At 46.2% G+C, this 21,901-nt stretch overlaps 3 protein-coding genes and 1 long non-coding RNA gene across 4 annotated transcripts; 1 reads left to right on the plus strand and 3 right to left on the minus strand.

The window, feature by feature from the left end:
- Nucleotides 1-2,129: 2,129 nt before the first annotated feature.
- Nucleotides 2,130-6,054, minus strand: LOC124649791. The gene is made up of 2 exons (XR_006986798.1): nucleotides 5,941-6,054; nucleotides 2,130-2,392 (listed from the first exon to the last, which is right to left on the minus strand). It is a non-coding gene; the product is annotated as an uncharacterized LOC124649791 (long non-coding RNA).
- A 4,194-nt stretch (nucleotides 6,055-10,248) lies between these two features.
- LOC124706431 (cellulose synthase-like protein D1) lies at nucleotides 10,249-14,701 on the plus strand. The gene is made up of 4 exons (XM_047238097.1): nucleotides 10,249-11,075; nucleotides 11,686-12,502; nucleotides 12,588-13,640; nucleotides 13,728-14,701. Exons 1-4 carry the CDS (start codon nucleotides 10,249-10,251, stop codon nucleotides 14,436-14,438), a joined length of 3,408 nt encoding a protein of 1,135 aa, XP_047094053.1. The 3' UTR covers nucleotides 14,439-14,701.
- LOC124647843 (putative pentatricopeptide repeat-containing protein At1g16830) lies at nucleotides 11,469-17,615 on the minus strand. The gene is made up of 2 exons (XM_047187710.1): nucleotides 15,296-17,615; nucleotides 11,469-14,579 (listed from the first exon to the last, which is right to left on the minus strand). Exon 1 carries the CDS (start codon nucleotides 17,613-17,615, stop codon nucleotides 15,735-15,737), a length of 1,881 nt encoding a protein of 626 aa, XP_047043666.1. The 3' UTR covers nucleotides 11,469-14,579; nucleotides 15,296-15,734.
- A 648-nt stretch (nucleotides 17,616-18,263) lies between these two features.
- LOC124706433 (26S proteasome non-ATPase regulatory subunit 13 homolog B-like) lies at nucleotides 18,264-21,901 on the minus strand. The gene is made up of 6 exons (XM_047238098.1): nucleotides 21,740-21,901; nucleotides 20,823-21,269; nucleotides 20,605-20,685; nucleotides 19,762-19,958; nucleotides 19,573-19,672; nucleotides 18,264-18,797 (listed from the first exon to the last, which is right to left on the minus strand). The coding sequence occupies exons 1-6, from the start codon at nucleotides 21,884-21,886 to the stop codon at nucleotides 18,612-18,614; spliced, it is 1,158 nt and encodes a 385-aa protein (XP_047094054.1). The 5' UTR covers nucleotides 21,887-21,901; the 3' UTR covers nucleotides 18,264-18,611.

The following is a 21,901-nucleotide window of genomic DNA, read 5'->3' on the forward strand; positions in this document are numbered from 1 at the left end:
TCGACCTGACACCGCCCACCGTGCCCCTGCCACGGCTGCTGCAGCCGCCGCCCCGATGGCCTCCTCGAATGGGGCCTCCGACCTTCGGCGTACACGCTCCGGACGCCAAGTGCGTCCTGTGGACAGGCTCAACCTCTCCGCCGTGGACTCTGTCACCGACATCATCCCCACTACCTTCCGCCAGGCGATGCAGGATCCTCAGTGGCGTGTTGCCATGTCCGCCGAGTACCGGGCTCTAGTCGACAACAACACTTGGTCACTCGTTCCTCGCCCTCCGCGTGCCAACGTCTCAGCGGCAAGTGGATCTTTCGTCAGAAGTTCCACTCGGATGGCACCCTCGTGCGCAACAAGGCGCGATGGGTTGTTCGTGGGTACTCTCAGCGCCCCGGCATCAACTACGAGGAGACTTTCAGCCCTGTTGTCAAGCCTGCTACGATCCGTCTCGTTCTGCACATAGCTGTTTCCAGCTCTTGGCCCATACGGCAGCTTGATGTGAAGAACGCGTTCCTGCATGGCTCCCTAGAAGAGGTGGTCTACTGTCAGCAGCCCCCTGGGTTTGTTGATGCCTCTCGCCCTGACCATGTCTGTCGCCTCCACAAGTCCCTATATGGACTGAAGCAGGCCCCTCGCGCCTGGTACCACCGGTTCGCCTCCTACATCGCCACTCTGGGATTTGTTGCCTCCGCCACAGACACGTCTCTGTTTGTCCTCCACTCTGAGGCCAACACGGCGTACTTGCTGCTCTATGTGGATGACATCATCGTCACCGCCTCGTCGACGCGCTTTCTTGAGGGGCTCCTTGCGCGTTTTCATAGCGAGTTCGCCACGACTGATCTCGGGGACCTCCACTACTTCCTGGGTATGAAGGTCAGCCGGTCCCCTGCTGGTCTCTTTCTGTCACAACGACAGTATGCTCTGGATATTCTATAGCGGGCTGGCATGTCTGACTGTCACCCCTCGCCTACACCGGTCGACACGTCCTCGAAGCTCTCCGCCTCCGACGGCGAGCTCCTCCCCGACGCCACCAACTCTAGGAGCATCGTGGGTGGCCTTCAGTACCTCACACTAACACGCCCCGACATCTCCTACGCTGTTCAGCAGGCCTGCCTTCACATGCATGCTCCGCGCACGTCTCACTTGGCTCTCGTGAAACGTGTTCTGCGGTATGTTCGGGGCACACTGGAGTTCGGCCTCCAGCTCCACGCCTCCTCGTCGACCGCCCTTGTGGCCTACTCCGACGCCGACTGGGCCGGCTGTCCGGACTCGCGCCGCTCCACCTCTGGTTACTGCATCTACTTCAGTGATTGTCTCATCTCTTGGTCCTCCAAGCGACAGACCACCGTGTCCCGTTCCTCTGCAGAGGCTGAGTACCGCGCCGTCGCCCATGCGGTCGCCGAGTGCTGTTGGCTCCGCCAGTTGCTCCAGGAACTTCATCGCCCCATGAGCTCCGCCACAGTTGTCTACTGTGACAATGTCTCCGCCATCTACATGTCCTCGAATCCGGTGCAACATAAACGTACCAAGCACATCGAGATAGACATCCACTTCGTCCGCGAGAAGGTGTCCTTGGGAGAGGTCCGTGTTCTACATGTTCCGTCCTCCCACCGGTTTGCGGACGTCATGACGAATGGATTGCCTAGTCAGCTCTTCCTCAACTTTCGGTCCAGTCTCAACGTCCGAGAACCTCCCACTAGGACTGCGAGGGTGTTAGATTGCACATATTGTATTTACAGCTGTATTGTAATTGTAACCAAACCCTAGGCCTCTAGCCTATTATATAAACACCGGAACCACACGTCATTATGTGAGGCTTTCCCAAAGGGCACGTCTATGAGGCTTTCCCAAAGGGCACGTCTAGCCAGCAATCGGTGGCTGGTTAGTCGGGATTAGCACTCGTCCTAGAAAAGGAAAGCCCAGACAAACACGTTAGCTATTTCCGGTCCCTACCGCTCCTTGTTATTTCCGGAAGGACAGAGACAGCCTACCCTGGTCCCCTCCCAGCGTCTAATTTTATGATGTCATGGGCAATACTGGTACTTTCTCCGGTTGTATTTCACGTGTGCTACACTAAAGTTATTTTCTCCAATAAAATTGGCGCAAAATGGTACATACCCTCAATATCGGCAAGAAAATAGAAAAGTGCAGTTAATAGTTTGCCTTTGTCCATGTTGAAAATATCAACAATACATAAATGCTCAGATATTGGCATAGCTTTCATGACTAGTTGACAAATAACAAAGATAGTTGAAAAATAAAATAAAACCCCTAACAATAAAGAAAGTAAAGCTCCACAATTGGCTCCTGATTGCTTAAAGAAGATCAAGCACCATCCTTGTTCCTATACACAGTCCGAAAAAGCAACTACTGCCCTCGTGAGCTATTCAGATTCATCCTAGTCCAAAAAGAAAAATTATATGTTATGAGCACACAAAAAGAAACTAAGATCTCTGGATATGCAACTTAATAAGCATTCAAAAAAGAATCAGGCATCCAAAAACACAATTGAGATCCCTGGATATGCAACTTAATAAGCAACAAGAAACAACTAAATTCCCTAGATATGCAACTTAATAAGCAAACAAGAAACAAAAAAACAACTAAGATCCCTGGATATGCAACTTAATAAGCAAACAATAAACAACTAAGATCCGTGGATATGCAACTTAATGTGCTAAAAAAACAAGTAATATCCCTGCCCACCAAAATCAAAAATTACAAAATTAACATTAGTAACTTGTTTGTGTCCCTTGTTCAACATATACGTCTATCCAAATTAGCAATCTCGTGACAAGTAGATGCAACTTTGACATTACCCATAGGACAACTTAGCATAAATGTTTAGACAACTCATCACCAATGTTTATACAACTTACATATTACCTAGACAGCAACTTGGCATCAATATTTATGCAACTTAAACATTACCCAGTAAGCAACTTAGCATCAATGTGCACGTAAGTTATACATTATTTAGAAATCAACTTATTATCACGGTTTACACAACTTAAACATTACCCAAAAAACAACTTAGCATCAATGTTACCTCAACTTTACCAGAAAGCAACTTGGCATCAATGTTTAGCCAAGTTAAACATTACTAGAAAGCAACTTAACAAAGTAGCTGTCAGTAAGTTAGTCAAAAATGGATAATCCACTTAAGTTGGTCAGGGGACACGGTTGACTCATACTAGGCATCGGGGGCATCACGACCGGCTCAAGCTAGGCATCGTGCTAGCCTCCACCGACTCGAGCTAGGCACAATGACCTCCTCAATCCCAGTGCTCGAGATGGAGCTAGCTGCACCGCCCGAGATCCACCGTGTCTAGGTACAGGATGCTGAGCTCGATCTAGTAGAAGCAGATGCTCCACCAAGAATCATCTCGTCTAGGTCCGCAACCAAACCATGGTGAAGTGGCAACAACATAGTCTTAAGATGATGGATTCCAAGCCAAATTCAACACATTACCACCGCTACCAACAAAAGTATAAAATTAACGAAAACCACCCTGCAGCAACTCAATAATACGGGGCATGCGACTTAGATAAGAGTCGGAAGAACACGACCCAAGATCTTAAAAATTAGACGCACACGACTCTTGCAACAACTTAGTACATAGGTACCTACAACTTAGTGTATTGGAAGCTACAACTTAGATAGTTATGGAAAACACCTGAGGGTGTCTACAACAGGTGCAACTAGTTAGATTCCCTGACCCTTTAAACCCCACTCCCATGAACAAACACCATCATACAACTCTACATAAGTGTAAAGGCAACTTTATCTCAGGTGGAAACGGGTTGGCCCAGACTTGCCCGTGCACCTGGCCCCTATGGCCTCTAGGCCGATTTTAGAGGCCATGGGCCGACCCAGTTCTAAAAAATCAGCGGCTTCGCTGGCCCGTTGGTTCACTGGGACCGACCCAGGAGCTGGCTAGCAAGTAACGCTAATTACGGATCTTAACTAAGCTGGCTTCACATGAGTACAATACACACTGTCACACATGCATCTAGCTTCACATGTGCATCGAGTAGTATTCCTTAAATCTGCTTGTATTCAAACCGACGAATCAATGCATGCATCAATCATCATCCAGATTCCATTAGAAAATGTTTTGTAGAAAAAATCGAACTTCAGCGAATCAGCTAAGTCTCCACACAATACGTACTACTAATTTGCTGCTAGAGTTGGGTCGGCCCTCCTGACCCAATTGGTCACTCGATGCCAGCCCCAATGACCCAAATCTTGTTCAAGGCCAACCCATGTGCCCCATTGGGATCGATATTTTGGGTCGGGTCAATGACCTAGCGGGTCGACCTGGCCCATTCCCATTCTGAAACTTATTAGTATTTTCAGGCTATATTTACAGAAGTGTAAAGGCAACTTAACAAATGCTAGTAGTATGTATTGCTAATCTTTGTTTCATCAGTTTTTACCCACCAAAACAGTACCCCGCCCCTCCCTCTAAAACTGGGCATATCAACATTTTAATTGGGATAAAAGAGCACAATAATAATAAATAAATAATATGTAGCAGGAACTGTAGAACCACTCCATTGTAGACAACTTAGTTTGTACAATTATCTAGGCTACAAAAAACGTTGAGGCAACTTGAATTGGGTAATCGCAGTGGTATTTGCATAAGATAGTAATGATAAAACTTACATAAGGATCAGTATGCAACTTAGTCTAAGATGTCTAATAAACTTAATTAAGTGGTAGAAACAACTTCAGAATTTTGACAAAACAACTTAACTGAGAAAAGAGAGGATAAACAGAACAACTGAGTTCATGGATATGTGAAAAAACGAAGTTAAAAGAGGGCCAGTATGCAACTTAGACTAATATGTCTAATCACTTAATTAAGTGCCATAAGAAACTTAAGTACATTGCATGTATATCTTCAGAACTACACGACGACAAGTCTGCTATCGACCAGCGACAATCTAGTTACGTCGAGTTGAGAAAAAGAACTTATAACAGAGTACTACTGATGGGGATTTGGTTGTGAATTCAAAATTTTAGTTTAGATGGCGGTAAAACAACTTAGCCAGAAAACAAAAGGCAACTTAGTTAAATTATAAGTAAACTCAGGCTTGCTGAGAAAAGCAACTTAGTTATAGCATGAGATGAACTTCCTGGCCTGCATATAAAGGAAAGCAATTGTGATCTGTCTGATTGACTACAGTCAAGAAGTAAACAAGCAGTATACCGAAGGTATTCAGCTGTTATTTAGATAAAAAGGACATATGTGGCATGACATAAACAACTTGAAGTAAGTTTCCTATGACCTATGAAACACTAAAATCATTGGATCTACACATCTTTGCAGTACTCGTGGGAACATTCAACTTTGGTCATATTAATTATTAACCGTAAGCAAGTAGATGCACGTCATGAATATAAAACCACGAAGAACATGTCAATATGTTAAGCAACTAAATCTGTCTGGTTGTCTACAGGTAAAAATCAAACAATCAGTACAAATGTTTCGAGTATACGTTTTAGGCAAAAATTACAACATAAACATGAGATAAACAGGTTGATGATTTACTGTGTATATGAAACGAGAAACCTATTTTTGTGCACTATGCAGATATCAGCAAAGTGTATCTGAAAATTTGAAGTAAATTGCCTATGGCACCTAGAAACCTGAACATACGGGGAGATCTGGACGTATCTGGTATGTCAATGTTCTACCTAATAGTGAGTACCACAAAGTGATAGCGCTAGCCATGGTCCTATTAAACCTGAATCTGCACATAAATGTCCTCCCGAAATCACCAGGAGGCGGTACATGCACAACAATAAAATCGTGCGGGGGATGGGCACTACGAGATGAATCCACAGAGCCTTGGGACGAAAATAGACATGGATTGATTTTCCTTGATTTTCTACAGTATCAATAGCGCGTAACTGGGGGTTTGTGCATAGGGGTTTACCTTGTGTACTCGATAGACACCCTGTCATCGATCTTCGTCCTTGAGGCCGTCGTGAGGTTGTAGGTATGGTTGTAGAGCATGCGGCGCTGCTCCTCGTACATGCGCTTGTGCCTGGGCAGCCTGGCCTCGCGCGCGGGCCGCTCTCTGCCCAGCTCCTCGAGCTCGCTGGAGCCACTCTATAGCATCAGGATCCGGGTGGATTTGACAATTTGCCACGCCGCGCTGTTCCTCGTCTCCGAGCGCCACGCCCAACGCGCGAGCGCTGCTCCCCTGTCGCCGACCACCACACCATCACCCCGCACGCGACGTGATAGGTCCTTGAATCCCCTCCTACTGCTGCTTTGCCTCCCGCAAAAGGCTTCAGGTAGGGAGGGGACGGAGGAGATAGAGGGGGAACTGAAAGGGGATCGACTGCGGGTGGGTGGGAGGTCGGGGAAAAGGACGCTCGCGAGTAGGTGTGGAGGGAGGGGAGGAGGGCCTAAGGTGGGGGGACATGTTGGAGCTCGTGGAGACGGCGGCGCCGCGGCGGCGAAGGTTGAGGCCGGCGGCGGAGGGGTGGTGTTGAATCGGGAGAGAAATGTGGAAGAAGGCAATCGGGGCAAGGCACCGATGTTGCTTTCAGTAACTGTAGGAACGATCATCGTACGCGTGGATCAGGATCCATCGAACGGACGAGAATCAAGGGCTCGGAGAAGCAAACGAGCACCCGAGCACTTATTAGCAATTGGGTTCCCAAAACCCTTCTACAGAAACACATCTCACATTGTTGTCGTGGTCATGAACCACTGGCACAATCTAGCGACGAATGCTGATGGGGGCAAGTGCGTCAGAATTTGACCCAAAGAAAAGTATACCCAGCAAGATGCATATTCCAATGGAGTACGAAGACAAGGTGCACAAACTCGAGTTGGAAACGAGATTAGTCGTGTAAGCAACTCGCGGGCAGGATGCATGTGTGAAGTAATGCCATGCATGTTGTTGAGTTGACCTAGGCGTTACCATTTGAGCGTGGACATATATAAAACCCAGGCTACATGTAGCCGGTGTTTTCCAGAAATAAAAAGTCGTGTTCAAAACTATATGAGGATGGTTTATATAGACATCTAAAATATATTGTTCAAAAATACGTTGTATTTCTGGCTACACGAAAATCACCAAAATGTGGTGGTAAGTAGGCATTAAAAAAAAGTTCATTTTGGTCTTCACATTTGTCTCTTTGTTGTAGGTCACGAACGGAAACATAATACAATGAAAATTTATGCATATGTACTAGGCATCGATATGTAGATGTATGAAAGAAAAAAAAGGATCTATAGAAGTGAAAAATGAAGTTCCATCAACTTATGGATGACAATGCTTGGAGATATGCGATAATACGTGGTTGGTCTCAGGTACTCATGAAGCCGATTTTCAAACGCTCCAAAAATTCATATTTGTAAGTTTCAGAAAAAAATGAAACAAATTACTATATGTTGCCTTGATCTTAATGCGAGAAATTTCAAGGAAATACGATGGTATCTAGCCTCCACAAAAAAAAGATAAAATTAACACAGTGAAAGTTCAAGTCCTTGTGTTGTTCCCTGTTCATTTTGTCTCTCTCGTAGCCACCCAAGGACGTTGGCGGTCAAAGCCCTCCGGTCAACGGCGGGGCGGTCATCTCACACAACGGTATCTCCCCCGTGGAGAGCCCCTCGGTCACATGGATGTGTCGCCCCGGACGGCGTGGCCATAGTTGCAAAGGATGGGAGCGGGGCTCCACTATCAGGAGATGGTGGTGGTCCTCCCATGGCGGATGGCAGCGGAGATCGCATTTGCCGGCCGGGACATGGCACTAGGAGAGGATCACAATGACGTGGTCTTGTGGTGGCGGCGCGGAGGCGCAACCCCGTATTGATGGTGTGGTGATGGCTCACCTCCGGCGTGCTCGACGTCGTTAGGCTTCGCGCAGCATGGGTCGCCTTCCTAGCTGCTGGCCGAGCATTCGGGTTACCGGTGGGGATTGGGGCGGCCGGTCCCGAAGGGAACCTACAGACGACGTGGGGGCTGCTGGCTTGGATCTAAGAATGGTGATTTGGCTCTAATGCTATTTTTGCGACAAGTCGCTGGTCTGCTTAATGTCAGCTTCCTCGATCTTGCCGCCGGTGAGTTCCCATCTTCCTCTCATAGATTTCCGCAGTTTGGTGTAGGGGGCTATTGGATATCTAGAGGGGAATTGATGCGATCATGTGCATCCTTTTCTTCAGCCAGTGTGGCTTTATTTGGGCGAGGCCCGAAGCTTCACCTTCTTGTTGATGCCATGAGACATGTCTTAATATAGGTTTCCATAAAACTGACAAAGGTGGAGAGAGTCATGGTGGATCGGAGGTTGGTATTGGCAGAGAGGGTGCTGATTGCGACGAAGACAAATGCAACACATGTTCTCCCTATGTGTCAGGTGTTTGGCGTTTGCAGCATCAGCCTTGGCAAGCGGGGGTGGCAGCACATACGACTACATTCTTGGTGGTACTCCTCGAGTACCGAGTCACGATTTGCAGGGTGAAAACCCAATGTCTGGCCTTGGTTGTACCTGGCAATAGCCTTGTTGAAGGTATTGTTTTCGAAAATCGGACTTTCTCCAGGGTGAAACCTCAAGATCTTCGAAGATCTTCGATCGAGCGACGATAACACTTGTGCGTTGTTTTCTTCTTGGAGACGTTGCTTTTGAAGAATCTCGTTGTAGTTCGGGTGTTGTCTTCGGTTGTGGTTAGAGTGCTACTTTTGTGAGTACTCAACACCGCGACAGAGCATTTGTTTTCTTTTCTATCTTTTTTTCTTTCTTGGTTGTGTGCATCCCTGATGGTTTTGGACATCTTGTTGGTGCATGCGCAGGGTGTAATTGGTACCTTCGCAATATAAATATATCTCCTTTATCGAAAAAAATTGTTTCAAATTTTCCATGCACATACTACATACATCTTGCAAGATTTTGTTCTGAAATTTTTATTTTGTTCAGTATTTGTTTTGATTTACTGCTCTCATGGAATCCAGATATTCGCTCTAGGAAATATGGAGACAACTAAGAATATACTCTTAGTTACGGAAACTGCGTGGTTGATAGACTGGTATTGAGGAGCAATCAAGCATCAACTCTAGCATATAATTCGGCGTCAAAAATGGAATGGCATAGAATAAAAAGTAAACGTCAGAAACATGAGATCTCGAAAATTGCATGATTTGCATGTAGAGCTTATTAAAAATAAATCTATTTTATACATATATTTCCCCACTACAAAATACTCTCGTATATGCATTTTCGCATATTTGTCTATGCATGGAATTTAGAGGTTGGATTGCAGGGTGTGTGCTGTCAGTGAGGACTCGGAGTGGCGGGCACGATGCATTTTGATACTTTGACCACGAGCCTGGACGTTTGTTGCACGAAGCTACCCACCGTGTCCGTGTGCTGCCGGATTGACTACAGATCTTTCGTTCCAAGTTTTCACTGCACGTCGTCATGGACCTTTGAGGAAAACAAACGCGGTCAGAGTCCAGGAGTGTAGGCATTGACTCTGGAGAAAGTAAAACCAAGCTACAGTAAGGATAGTAATAGCAGGTGTCAGGACTCAGGTGTGAACAAAACTAATTTACAATTACCTTAGAATGATGAGACATAAGTAAGCAACGAGGCAATCAGGAAGCCATCAGTATGAACGAGAATGATTGATTGCATGTAGTAGTAGTATGTTCTCCTGAATCATGCATGGAGCACCGAGGCATCGTGCGCCCCTCTCCTTGGCGCCTCCCCAGTCACCTCTTCGATTCCACTCCAGTTGGTTGATTGGAACCATTCAAATAACAATGGGCGTGTATGCGCTTCCTCATTACTACTTTCCAAGCCTTGTTCCATTGCCATTGCCGCAGAATGCATCGCGCCAGATGAGGAGGAAAAGGTTCGTCAATTCTTGCTCTGCCTCCTCGATTCTTCTCTCTGATTGATCATTTGCCTTACTAGGCACCATACTCTTGCCATTTATTCTCCCCCTGTTTCTGGAAACGAAAAGGGAAACCACCATTAATTAGAATCACCAAAATCTTCGTTTCTGCATTACCCAGCTAGGATGACGCGTTTATTGATAATTATGGTCTATCAATTGTGATTTGTTTCCTACTATGCTTTCCTAATATGTCTTCCTACAGCGATACTCATGCCAATGGTTTCCTTTTGTTTCGGTATATGTTCATTCTGCAGATCAGCCAGAAGATAACAGCAACGTAGAAGAAACAAGAGGAAGAGGAGAGTCAAAGTAAAGAGCACGTACTGAAGAGGCCATGGGGTCCAAGGGGATCCTCAAGAACAGCGGCTCCGGCAAGCCGCCGACCGCGCCAACATCAGGACCGCAGGTCGTCTTTGGGCGGCGAACCGAGTCTGGGCGGTTCATCAGCTACTCGCGCGACGACCTCGACTCTGAGATCAGCAGTGTCGACTTCCAGGACTACCATGTCCACCTCCCCATGACGCCGGATAACCAGCCCATGGAGGATGGCAAGGCTGACGAGCAGTACGTCTCCAGCTCCCTCTTCACCGGCGGCTTCAACAGCGTCACTCGCGCCCATGTCATGGACAAGCAGGGGCCCGACACCGAAATGGGTCGTCGTGGCCCCAAGGGCTCAACCTGCATGGTCGAGGGGTGCGACAGCAAGATCATGCGCAATGGCCGCGGAGAGGACATCCTCCCCTGCGAGTGTGACTTCAAAATCTGCGTCGACTGCTTCACCGACGCTGTCAAGGGTAACGGCGGTGTCTGCCCCGGGTGCAAAGAGCTTTACAAGTACACCGACTGGGAGGAAGTCCTCTCCAACTCCAACAATGAGCTGACAAGGGCTCTGTCGCTGCCACAAGGACCAGGGGGAAAGATGGAGAGGCGCCTGTCTCTGGTGAAGCAGGGCACCAACCAGTCTGGTGAATTTGACCATAACCGCTGGCTCTTCGAGACCAAGGGGACGTATGGCTATGGTAATGCCATTTGGCCAGACGACAATGTGGATGATGATGCTGGGAATGGGATGCAAGGGCATCCCAAGGAGCTCATGACCAAACCATGGCGGCCACTCACCCGCAAGCTCCAGATTCCAGCTGGTGTCATCAGTCCTTACAGGTGCCATTTTATTCTGAAAACAAGTGTCATTACTGTTACCTGTCAATCTACAGTTCTATGTACAGGTTAATGCCTAACCAGGAAGAAATAAGCTTATCCACCATCACAAGAAATATGAATCAATTTACATTAAACTAACAGAACTGCAATTTTGCATTCATGTCTCACTAGCCCCACTCCTAGTAATGTTTATATATAGCAATACCACACTATTCAGTTGTTAAAAAAGGATTAGAGCCAGACGATGTTAATCTTAAAATTTCAAGTAAATACCAATTGGTTTCGCTAGAAGGAAGCCCAGTAAATACCAATTAGCTTCGCTGCCAATAAAATGCACATATTGATTGAGTCATTCATTTCTGTCAAAGATCATAATATGTGTAGACAGAGTAGTTAAAAAGTGTGCCTGTATAAAGTGAGCTTGTAAATTGCTTCCAGAGACCATAGCATGTGTACATGGACTAGTTAAATGTGTTCTGTCACATAACTGTTGAAAGTTCACATATTGCAACTGAAAAGATAATATGGAGATCCCAAGCTTACATAGATTCATAGGTGTATTGCCATGTTGTGATACCTTCCTCTTGTCTGAACTGTCTCTTGCTTGCAGGCTTCTTGTTCTCATCCGCTTGGTTGCACTGGCCTTCTTCCTCATGTGGCGTATTAAGCATGTTAATAATGATGCTATCTGGCTCTGGGGAATGTCAATTGTTTGTGAGCTCTGGTTCGCATTTTCATGGGTGTTAGACCAGCTTCCAAAGCTTTGTCCTATTAACCGTGCTACAGATCTCTCTGTGCTTAAGGAAAAATTTGAGACACCAACACCCAACAATCCAACAGGCAAATCTGATCTCCCAGGAATTGATATCTTCGTGTCAACTGCTGATCCAGAGAAGGAGCCAGTCCTGGTCACAGCGAACACAATTCTCTCCATCCTTGCAGTTGACTACCCTGTCGATAAGCTTGCATGTTATGTGTCAGATGATGGGGGAGCATTGCTAACCTTCGAGGCGATGGCTGAAGCAGCAAGCTTTGCTAATCTCTGGGTGCCATTCTGCAGGAAGCATGACATTGAACCAAGGAATCCAGACAGCTACTTCAACCTGAAGAGAGATCCTTTCAAGAATAAGGTGAAGGCCGACTTTGTCAAGGACAGGAGAAGGGTCAAGCGTGAGTATGACGAGTTCAAGGTCCGTGTTAATGGCTTGCCAGATGCCATTCGGCGCCGTTCTGATGCATACCATGCCCGCGAGGAAATCCAGGCAATGAACCTTCAGAGGGAAAAGATAAAAGCTGGAGGCGATGAGCAATTTCAGCCAGTGAAGATTCCCAAGGCAACATGGATGGCTGATAGCACTCACTGGCCTGGTACATGGCTTCATTCGTCACAAGATCATGCACGAGGAGATCATGCAGGAATCATACAGGTACCGGTTCAATGATGATCACATAAAAACTATTTCTGGTATAAACCTATATTTAGCTATTTACATGATCTGTCTTCTATCACAGGTTATGCTGAAACCACCAAGGGACATGCCAATGTATGGGAACATTGAAAAGTCATCTCTTGACTTTTCAGCAGTGGATACAAGACTTCCAATGCTGGTGTACATGTCACGAGAGAAACGTCCGGGATATGATCACAACAAGAAAGCAGGTGCCATGAACGCATTAGTTCGTGCATCTGCCATCATGTCGAATGGTCCCTTCATTCTTAATCTTGACTGTGATCACTACGTCTACAACTCAAAGGCCTTCAGGGAGGGCATGTGCTTCATGATGGACCGTGGTGGTGACCGCTTGTGCTACGTGCAGTTCCCTCAGCGGTTTGAAGGAATTGACCCTTCTGACCGATATGCTAACCACAATACTGTTTTCTTTGATATCAACATGCGTGCTCTTGATGGTCTGCAAGGACCAGTGTATGTTGGTACTGGATGCCTCTTCCGCCGAATTGCCTTATATGGTTTTGACCCACCTCGTTCCAAGGATCACAGCCCAGGCTTTTGTGGTTGCTGCCTCCCACGACGCCGCAAGACATCTGCTTCCAATGCTAACCCCGAGGAGACAATGGCTCTCCGTATGGGTGATTTTGATGGGGACAGCATGAACCTTGCCACATTCCCGAAGAAGTTCGGAAATTCAAGCTTTCTGATTGACTCCATCCCAGTAGCAGAGTTCCAGGGAAGGCCCTTGGCTGATCATCCATCTGTCAAGAATGGGCGTCCACCTGGTGCTCTAACAATTCCACGTGAACTACTGGATGCATCCATTGTGGCAGAAGCAATCAGTGTGGTTTCATGCTGGTATGAGGAGAAGACAGAGTGGGGCATTCGTGTGGGGTGGATTTATGGATCTGTCACTGAGGATGTTGTGACAGGGTACCGTATGCATAATCGTGGATGGAAGTCAGTGTACTGTGTCACGCAGCGTGATGCCTTCCGTGGTACCGCCCCTATCAATCTCACAGATCGCCTTCACCAGGTGCTTCGGTGGGCTACTGGTTCTGTCGAGATCTTTTTCTCTCGAAACAATGCATTGCTTGCCAGTTCCAAAATGAAGGTATATGTAACTATGTCCCTCAAGACTTTCTATTCCTTACTAATGTAGACTCACTGAAAATCTGACAAACCTTTTCTGTTTCAACAGGTACTACAAAGGATCGCATACCTCAATGTTGGCATATACCCCTTCACATCCATCTTCCTCATTGTATACTGCTTCCTTCCAGCACTCTCCCTTTTCTCAGGGCAGTTCATTGTGCAAACACTCAATGTCACCTTCCTGGTATACCTACTTATCATCACTGTCACACTATGTCTCCTGGCCATGTTGGAGATCAAGTGGTCTGGGATTGCACTTGAAGAGTGGTGGAGGAATGAACAATTCTGGCTTATTGGTGGAACTAGTGCTCACCTAGCTGCAGTTATGCAAGGGTTACTGAAAGTTGTTGCAGGGATTGAGATCTCATTCACACTCACATCAAAGACAGTGAGCGATGATGTGGATGATGAATTTGCAGACCTCTATGAAGTGAAGTGGACTTCATTGATGATACCACCTCTCACGATCATCATGATCAACCTTGTTGCTATTGCTGTTGGCTTCAGCCGGACAATTTACAGCACAATTCCTCAATGGAGCAAGCTTCTTGGTGGAGTGTTTTTCAGCTTCTGGGTGCTTGCCCATTTATATCCATTTGCAAAGGGGCTCATGGGCAGGAGAGGCAGGACACCCACCATTGTGTATGTCTGGGCTGGACTAGTTTCCATCACTATTTCATTGCTCTGGATCGCAATCAATCCTCCATCAGCAGCTGCCAACTCACAGTTAGGTGGTGGGTCATTCACTTTCCCTTGACCCAATTCATGCTGAAGCTTCATAGCTCTTGTTGGATTCGCAGACTAGTTGCCAAAGACAATAGTACAACATGAAGAACAGTTTGCAGCAGGCCAGAAGAGCACCATATGAACCACATTCTGCATTACATGGTGGGTTCATCTGCAGTTGAATCCAGATCATGTTCGTCACAACAATTGATATAGGATTATCTCTAGCGTACTATCACTATTTTTGCCTCTTTCTGATTTTTTTCCCTAAATTTTTTGTAAAGCTTGCTTTGGATCATGTGCTTAAAACAGATGATGAAGACATGCAAACAAGTGTAATGTTTTGTCAGTATGTTAATAATTTACATTACACAATCTCACACTTGAGCTCAATGCCATTCTTTAGTCACAAGTCTTATTTTGTTTCCTGAGAAAATATGATTGTCATAGCTGACAAGTCCACTCCATACTATTCACTCTTTCAAAATAACAACTTCCTACAATTCAGAGTTACGGCTGACCACTCCATACTATTCAGGCTTATATTTATTTCACAGAAGCGACAATAAATAGCTGTAGCAGTTATATTGAAATGTTTGTGCTGTTCTATATTTCTCCTTAATGGATAGGCAGTGAATGTTCCTGCCTGTTGCTCAAAATAAAAATAAAAATATATATAGTATGATAGTGCTAAAATGGATGCAGATACGCCATTTTCTTTAGAAAAACAGTCGATTCATGAAATGTTTATTAACGAATATGGACTCCAAAATTCCTGAATTGCAAAGTTGCAAATAGTTGTAGCAATGGTACTTGGTTAAACTGTATCCTCTAGAGTGCATACAAGTGCAGTCTGAAAATTTCTGTAGCGAAACAAGTAAAGTGTACCTGCAGTTCCTTTTAAATCTAGTCCATGGGCCATTTGGCAAAATCATTTAGGTGTAAGCCTCTTGAAATAGAGAACTGCGGCATCGTGTCATGGAACAATACAATATTGATAAGAACAAACAGCTTCATTCTCTGTTAATTCAAACAGCTCATATGTCTCACCAACCTGCATCTGAGTTGAACCAAAAGATTAAGGAGATCTTTAAATATATCAACATAATGGAACGATGATACTCAAAAGGTCTGTAGCTATAAGGTAAAGATCTCTTCAATAATAATTGTATATTCTGTTGGACGCTACAAGGGGGGGAAATGGTATAGCAAGCACCTCTGCGTGGCAGGACTTCAATTAGGGCCTGTCCAGCCTTTAGTAGTTTGTATTTTGTCTGCATCATTAATAGATACCAGATAAAGAATGTTTGTTCAGTCTAACAGTTGACTATGAAGCTGAGCATACAAGCAGATCACTAGTTGAGTCAGATCCCTCACTTTCAGCAATGGTAGTATCCTCCAAGACGAATCTATGACCAATTGACTGAGAGATTAACCAACAAGTTTTGGTGCTAAGTTTCATGCCTAGGTTGAGCATTTCTCTGATCAAAGCTTTTGCCGAACTGATACGTTGCAACTTCACTAAGAGCACAACTAGCACGTTGAATGAGATACTATCCATCTCAACATCGGCACATTCCATTTCTGTAAGTAACTGTGTGACTGCAAGCATATCCCTGGTTCTGCAAAGTCCACGAAGCATTACATTGTACGTGCAAGTGTTGGAAATAATTCCTGAATCCTTCATCTTGTCAAACAAATCACGAGCCTCTTCAACCAAACGAGCTCGGAAAAGACCATGCAGAACAGTGGTGTAGCACACAACATCAAGTGCATAATTTTGACGCACAGCCTCCCTGAAAATTCTATACGCCATATGGTTTTGGCCCCTTCTAACAAGACCACGGAGGATGGCTGCATGAACGTAGGCGTCCGAGTCAGGATTGCTTATGACAACATTGCGGTAGACATTGATCGCATGATCTATCCTTCCGAGCTCACATAAACTGTCCACCAATCCAACATAAGTGTAGCTGTCTGGCGTGATGCCCAAACCGATCATATCAATGTAAAACTGAAGGGCTTCGGATGGAAACCCGGACTTGCACAGAGCACTCATCACAGAATTGCAAGCCACAAGATCGTAGGAGATTCTCGTGCCAAAGATCAACCTAGGAAGAAGATGTATGTTCCGTGACAACTGCAATACCTGAACCAAAGTAGAGAGAGTGTACGCATCCGGCTTCATCTGGCTCCCATGAAGATGCAGGTAAATGTCTATGGCCTCATGATATCTCTTCTCCCTCATCATGCAGTCCATCAGAACATTATACAGAACAAGGTCTGGGTTGCAGCTGTTGGACGCCATGGACCCCAAAAGCTGGCCGACCTTGGCATGCCTCCCAGCTCGGAAGAGACCTCTGATGAGGGGTGTGTAAGTCACCACCGTGGGAGACGAGCCAGAACGCATCATATTTCCCAGCATCCGACAGGCCTCGTCTAGCCTTCCCTCGGAGCACATACGAGCGACGAGACATGTCCACATGGCCGAAGTGAGCTGCTGGCCCGAGACCAGCGCGTACGACAGCAACTGCAGCAGCTCGTGCATTGCGCCAGCCTTGCTGCAGCAGGCGAAAACCGAGGCGAGGGAAGCGGCACTCGGGAGAAAACCTTGGCTCAGCATAGCCGTGAAGCATGCGCGCACCCCTGGCCAATCCCCAGCTCTGCAGAGATGGGTCAGGACGATGGCGTAGGTGAGGTAGTTGGGCGACGGGTTGTCTCCTAGGAAGCGCAGCGCGCCGTCGACGCAGCCTGTCCTGAGCAGGACGTCGAGGACGACGTTGCGCGCGAAGGCGTTGTGGTGGAAGCCCCAGAGGGGCATTTGGTCGAACAGGTGGAGCACGAGCGGGTACATGCCCCCGCGCCAGTAGAGCCTGAGCAGGAGCAGGAAGGTGTGGGGCCTGATGGGGCAGCCGAGGCTGTGGAGCTCGTGGAGGAGCGCGGGCGCGGTGCGGAGGCGGGAGGCGAGGCGCGCGGCGGCGGGGAGGACGCGGTCGAAGGAGGAGGGCGGGTGGAAGTAGGCGGGGCGGCGGGCGCACCAGAGGAAGAAGGTGACGGCGAGGGCGTCGGAGGGGCAGCGGGAGACGGCGGCCTCGACGAGCCGCGGCGAGAGAGGAGGCGGCTGGGGATCGGGCTTGGCGGAGAAGAAGGCGGCGGCGGCGAACCTGGCAGAGAGCGGCGGTGTCCGCCTCCGTGCGGCGTGGAGCATAGAAGCAGCGAGTGCGCGGGGACGGAGAGGCTGGCATTGCAGTTTGGGGATACCTACTGAGTCACAGCGAGGACGAAGCAAGCAAACGCCGCCGGCACGGGCACGGCGGCGCTACGGGAGGAGGAGCAGGGCTGAAACGGGAAAAACCTCCCAGCACACACGAGTGTCTAGAAAACAGCATAGAATTCGTATTTCAATTTTGGAAGTAACAGTATATAGAATTCATATCACATTTTTGGAAGCAGTATGATATTCGGAACTATATGTATGTGTTATATGGTGGTAGTAATCACCACATAGTTGATTCAAATGATCAAACCCAGTAGTCATACATACTTACTGTCTACTATGAACCTTGCATATGAGAGATCTACTCATACTCCCAATATAAGTGATTTGGATGAAATATACAAACGAACCATACCAGAGATGTATATTAGTAAATCGTATCTAATTTGTTGATTGCTGAACCCCTGAGGATGTAGCAATGCATTTGGATGAACGCGTGCAGAGCACTATAGCTTTAGATTAGGTTCAGGAATCAATACTAACTCAGGAAGCCAGAGATGTTTAGTCAAACCCAATTGAGGAAACCGTAGCAGGCCAAACCATACCAGAAGTAACAAGGCTCAAAGTTAGGCACAGCTATTCAAAGAACACGAAAATCAAAGATTTTCCTGCATTCATGTCTAACGTAACACAAGAGAAAGATAAATAAACACAATCCGCTTGATTACATTGTAAAATTCGACTGAAAAAACTACAGGGACACTCTCTACCAGTATGACATTTTCAATCCGTGATACTTTGTCAACATTGAAACCTGCAACGTAAAGACTTGGGAGGATAATGAAGAGTTCACAAGTCTAGATCAATAGGATGCCCAAGGCAAGCCAGGTTCTCAATAGTGATCACAGCCAGAACATCTCTCCTTTTACACCGCTGCTTGCTTGACAACCAAAGCGACAAAACGTATTGCAAAAGCTTTTTGCCAAGTTATGCCGCAACGAGATCTGGGGTTTCAGCCTCAACTGACAACAGCGTGGTGTGCACTTTCCCGATCCATGAGTCGAGGCGCTCACGCAATGCCTTCACCTGTGTGATTCCAAGTACTCTGGGTTGTACCCATGAGACGTGAACGGTGCTCTCAACTTCATCGATTATTCCTTCAATAAGATGAACCTACAATAAAGAAGAAATATGTAAATTTTCATGTGGATATGTGTGATACACAGACTATAGAAACAAACACTGGAACAGATGTGAGCATCAATCATTCTGAAACAGATGGTAAGTAATGAGACAATAGACAGACACTATAAGCATTTGCAATCAAAATTCAATACTCCCACTGGTCCAAATTAATTGACGCAGCCATATACTATGTCGATTAATTTAGGTCAGAGGGAGTTTTTTTAATAATCCCTTAACAGTACTCCCTCCGTTCCAAAATAATCGACGTTCTAGTTTTGTCCTAAGCCAAACTAAATTAAGTTCGACCAAGTTTGTAGAAAAATACATCAACATCGAAAACACCAATTTAGTTTTATTACGGAGTACAATAATCATACAATGAAATTTCATACTGTGATGCTGTGGATATTGAAATATTTTTTATAATAACTTTGGCCAAACTTAGAGAAGTTTGACTCAAGAGTTAGGACAAATCTAGCACATTGATTATTTTGGAACGGAGGGAGTACATCACAAGCAAAGAGAAGAACTGATCAAGACACACATCACAGGCTACTAAAACCGTTGCTATTCCACAACCATTGACCATCTAAACATGTGTTGGGTTCTGACTCCACAACCACAAAATACTTCAAGTTAAGACAAGAGGTATAAATATGACAAAATACACAAAGAACATGTAAACCTAGTCCATCCAGAAGGAAAGTTTCAGTGAACATGAAAAGGAAATCTTGAGGCAGAATAATGTAGGACGTAGAATTACCGAGAGGCTCTTCATAAGGAGACACTCCACTTCACTGATTGAAAGCTTGGTCTGCTCAGCAATAACAGTTAATGGGATAGTTCTATCTTCTGATGGCCGGCTACAGAATGCCAAATAACACAAAACATTAGTAAAAAAACACATAGTAAATGGAGGCCATATTGATAAGTACTAGCCCAGAAATAGTACCTAAAGATTATCTCCATCAGACACAGAATATTGATCTTCTCAAGCAACTTTTGTTCATTCTGCACCAATGCAGGCTGTGCACTAAGAGCAGCATTGTGGACTCTGCAAAGCTCCTGATAAAGAACTAGGTTGCCTGTGTTAAATGCTTCCAACATGTGATACACCCACTCCACCTTGGTCCCAGTAAGACTATTGATCTACAAATAAGAGCAATTTCAATATTCAGGCATAAGAAGTTTCAGATAAGTAAGTTTAACTCAAATCTAGATGAAACAGTGTTAATGTTCTATGAGTCAGCTTGTCTTGCACAGTGATAGTAGTGGTATATCCAAATTACATGCCCAACTAAAAGGTTCTCCCTAGTTTGCTACATTTATGCAAACCAAAAAGAACTCTTCGTACTGACAGTCATGGTAGATAAGTAAATATAGTGCACGTATATTTGTATACGAACACTTCTCAACTATTTTGTCAAACTTTTCCACAGCTTAGATTTTATTGCTTGCCTATAACTGCATAGACCAATTGACGCAGTTGCCGATGATAACTCAACAATTAATAGTGCTAGTATTTGACTATGTAAGGCACACGGTTACGGTGTAACTCCAAATCCATCATTTGCTACTTGAAGGGTAGAATTCAAAAGTAATTGTTATTTGGCAGTCAGGATGATCAAGTATGTGGGAAGATACATGTAACAGCATCCAGAAGCAAGTGGAATAGTTGACATAAGCAATACACATAGCGAACTACCAATGTGTCAATAAGGGGTAGGGAACAACAAAAGTGTGCACAAGCAAGCAATACTTCATTTGACAAACAAAAAGGGCAAGCGGTACTTACAATAGGATGAGCTAACAACTCCCCAAAGTTGTAGATGTTGTCCCCCAGCAATGCTGCAAGAGAGAGATCGAATGCCAAGTCCTGTAGCAAGCCAATACGTATCAAACATCAGTAGAATTAACATCCCTGGCACGTTTCAAACTAAAACAAATATGAACTCGATAAAATGGTTTCTTCTGTACTACGATTGGTGTTGTTGTTAACTGAGAAAAACTGACCAGTTTGAACGGCTCCGAGAGGGTGCCAACAGTGGTGTAGGCTAGGAAGAGGAGCGCATTCTTGTAGAACTCTGCAAACTCCTGGAGCGACTTGTGGTACTGCGAGGAGATCCAGTAGAAGCTGGCGTGGACGGTGGGGTCGACATCGGTCATGCCGTCGAGGGTGGCCTTGCCTTCCTCGAGGAGGTTCTTGCACTCCTTGTGGCTGCCCTTGTCGAGGTGGATGGCGGCGATCTGCATCTTGACGTGGAGGATGGGCTCGTCGATGCGCAGCTCCCTCGTCTCGCGGAGCTTGGCGATCACCCCCTCGAGGAAGGCGACGGCGGCCCCCTTGTCGGCGTACTGGCGCGAGGCCACCACGGCGAACTGCGCGAGCTTGAGCAGGTTGATCTTGGTCTCGAAGTCGGCGATGAAGTTGGTGTAGAGCTGTATGAGCGTGTCGCCCGTCTGCAGGTGGAACGGGTCAATTGCCGTAGTGACAAAAAAAAAAACAGTCAGTCAGTTCTAGTTAGCGCTCTAGATCGAATTATAGGCTGGCAGGCACGAGTAGCAGAAGAAACAGGCGAATTGCCGTAGAGACAAAAACCAGTCAGTTCTAGTTAGAACTCTAAATCGAACTATAGCCTAGCAGATACATGCGTAGCAGGTCAATTGCCGTACAGACAAAAAAAACAGTCAATCAGTTATAGTTAGCGCTCTAGATCGAATTATAATAGCATAGCAGGCACATGAGCAGCAGAAGGAACAGGCGAATTGCCGTGAAGACAAACAAAATCAGTCGGTTCTAATTAGCGCTCTATGAATCGAATTATAGCGTGATGACAGGCACATGAGTAGAGACGCGTGGCGACTGACGCCGCATCTAATAAGGAGTACCTACATCTGCATCGGGTGAAGTGGAGATGGGGGTAGGTTACCTGTGCGAGCGGGATCTGGAGGAACTGGTCCAGCTTGAGGGTGAGCTGGTGCCAGAGCTTGCGCTGGTAGAGGTCGGCGAGGTCGGCGTACCAGTCGGCGAGGTCCGGCCGCGCCTGCCGCTGCGCCTCCACGTACTGCAGCGCCATGGACGACGGCGGGGG

Source organism: Lolium rigidum, chromosome 4 (assembly GCF_022539505.1).
Source record: "Lolium rigidum isolate FL_2022 chromosome 4, APGP_CSIRO_Lrig_0.1, whole genome shotgun sequence".
Classification (NCBI taxonomy): Eukaryota; Viridiplantae; Streptophyta; class Magnoliopsida; order Poales; family Poaceae; genus Lolium; species Lolium rigidum.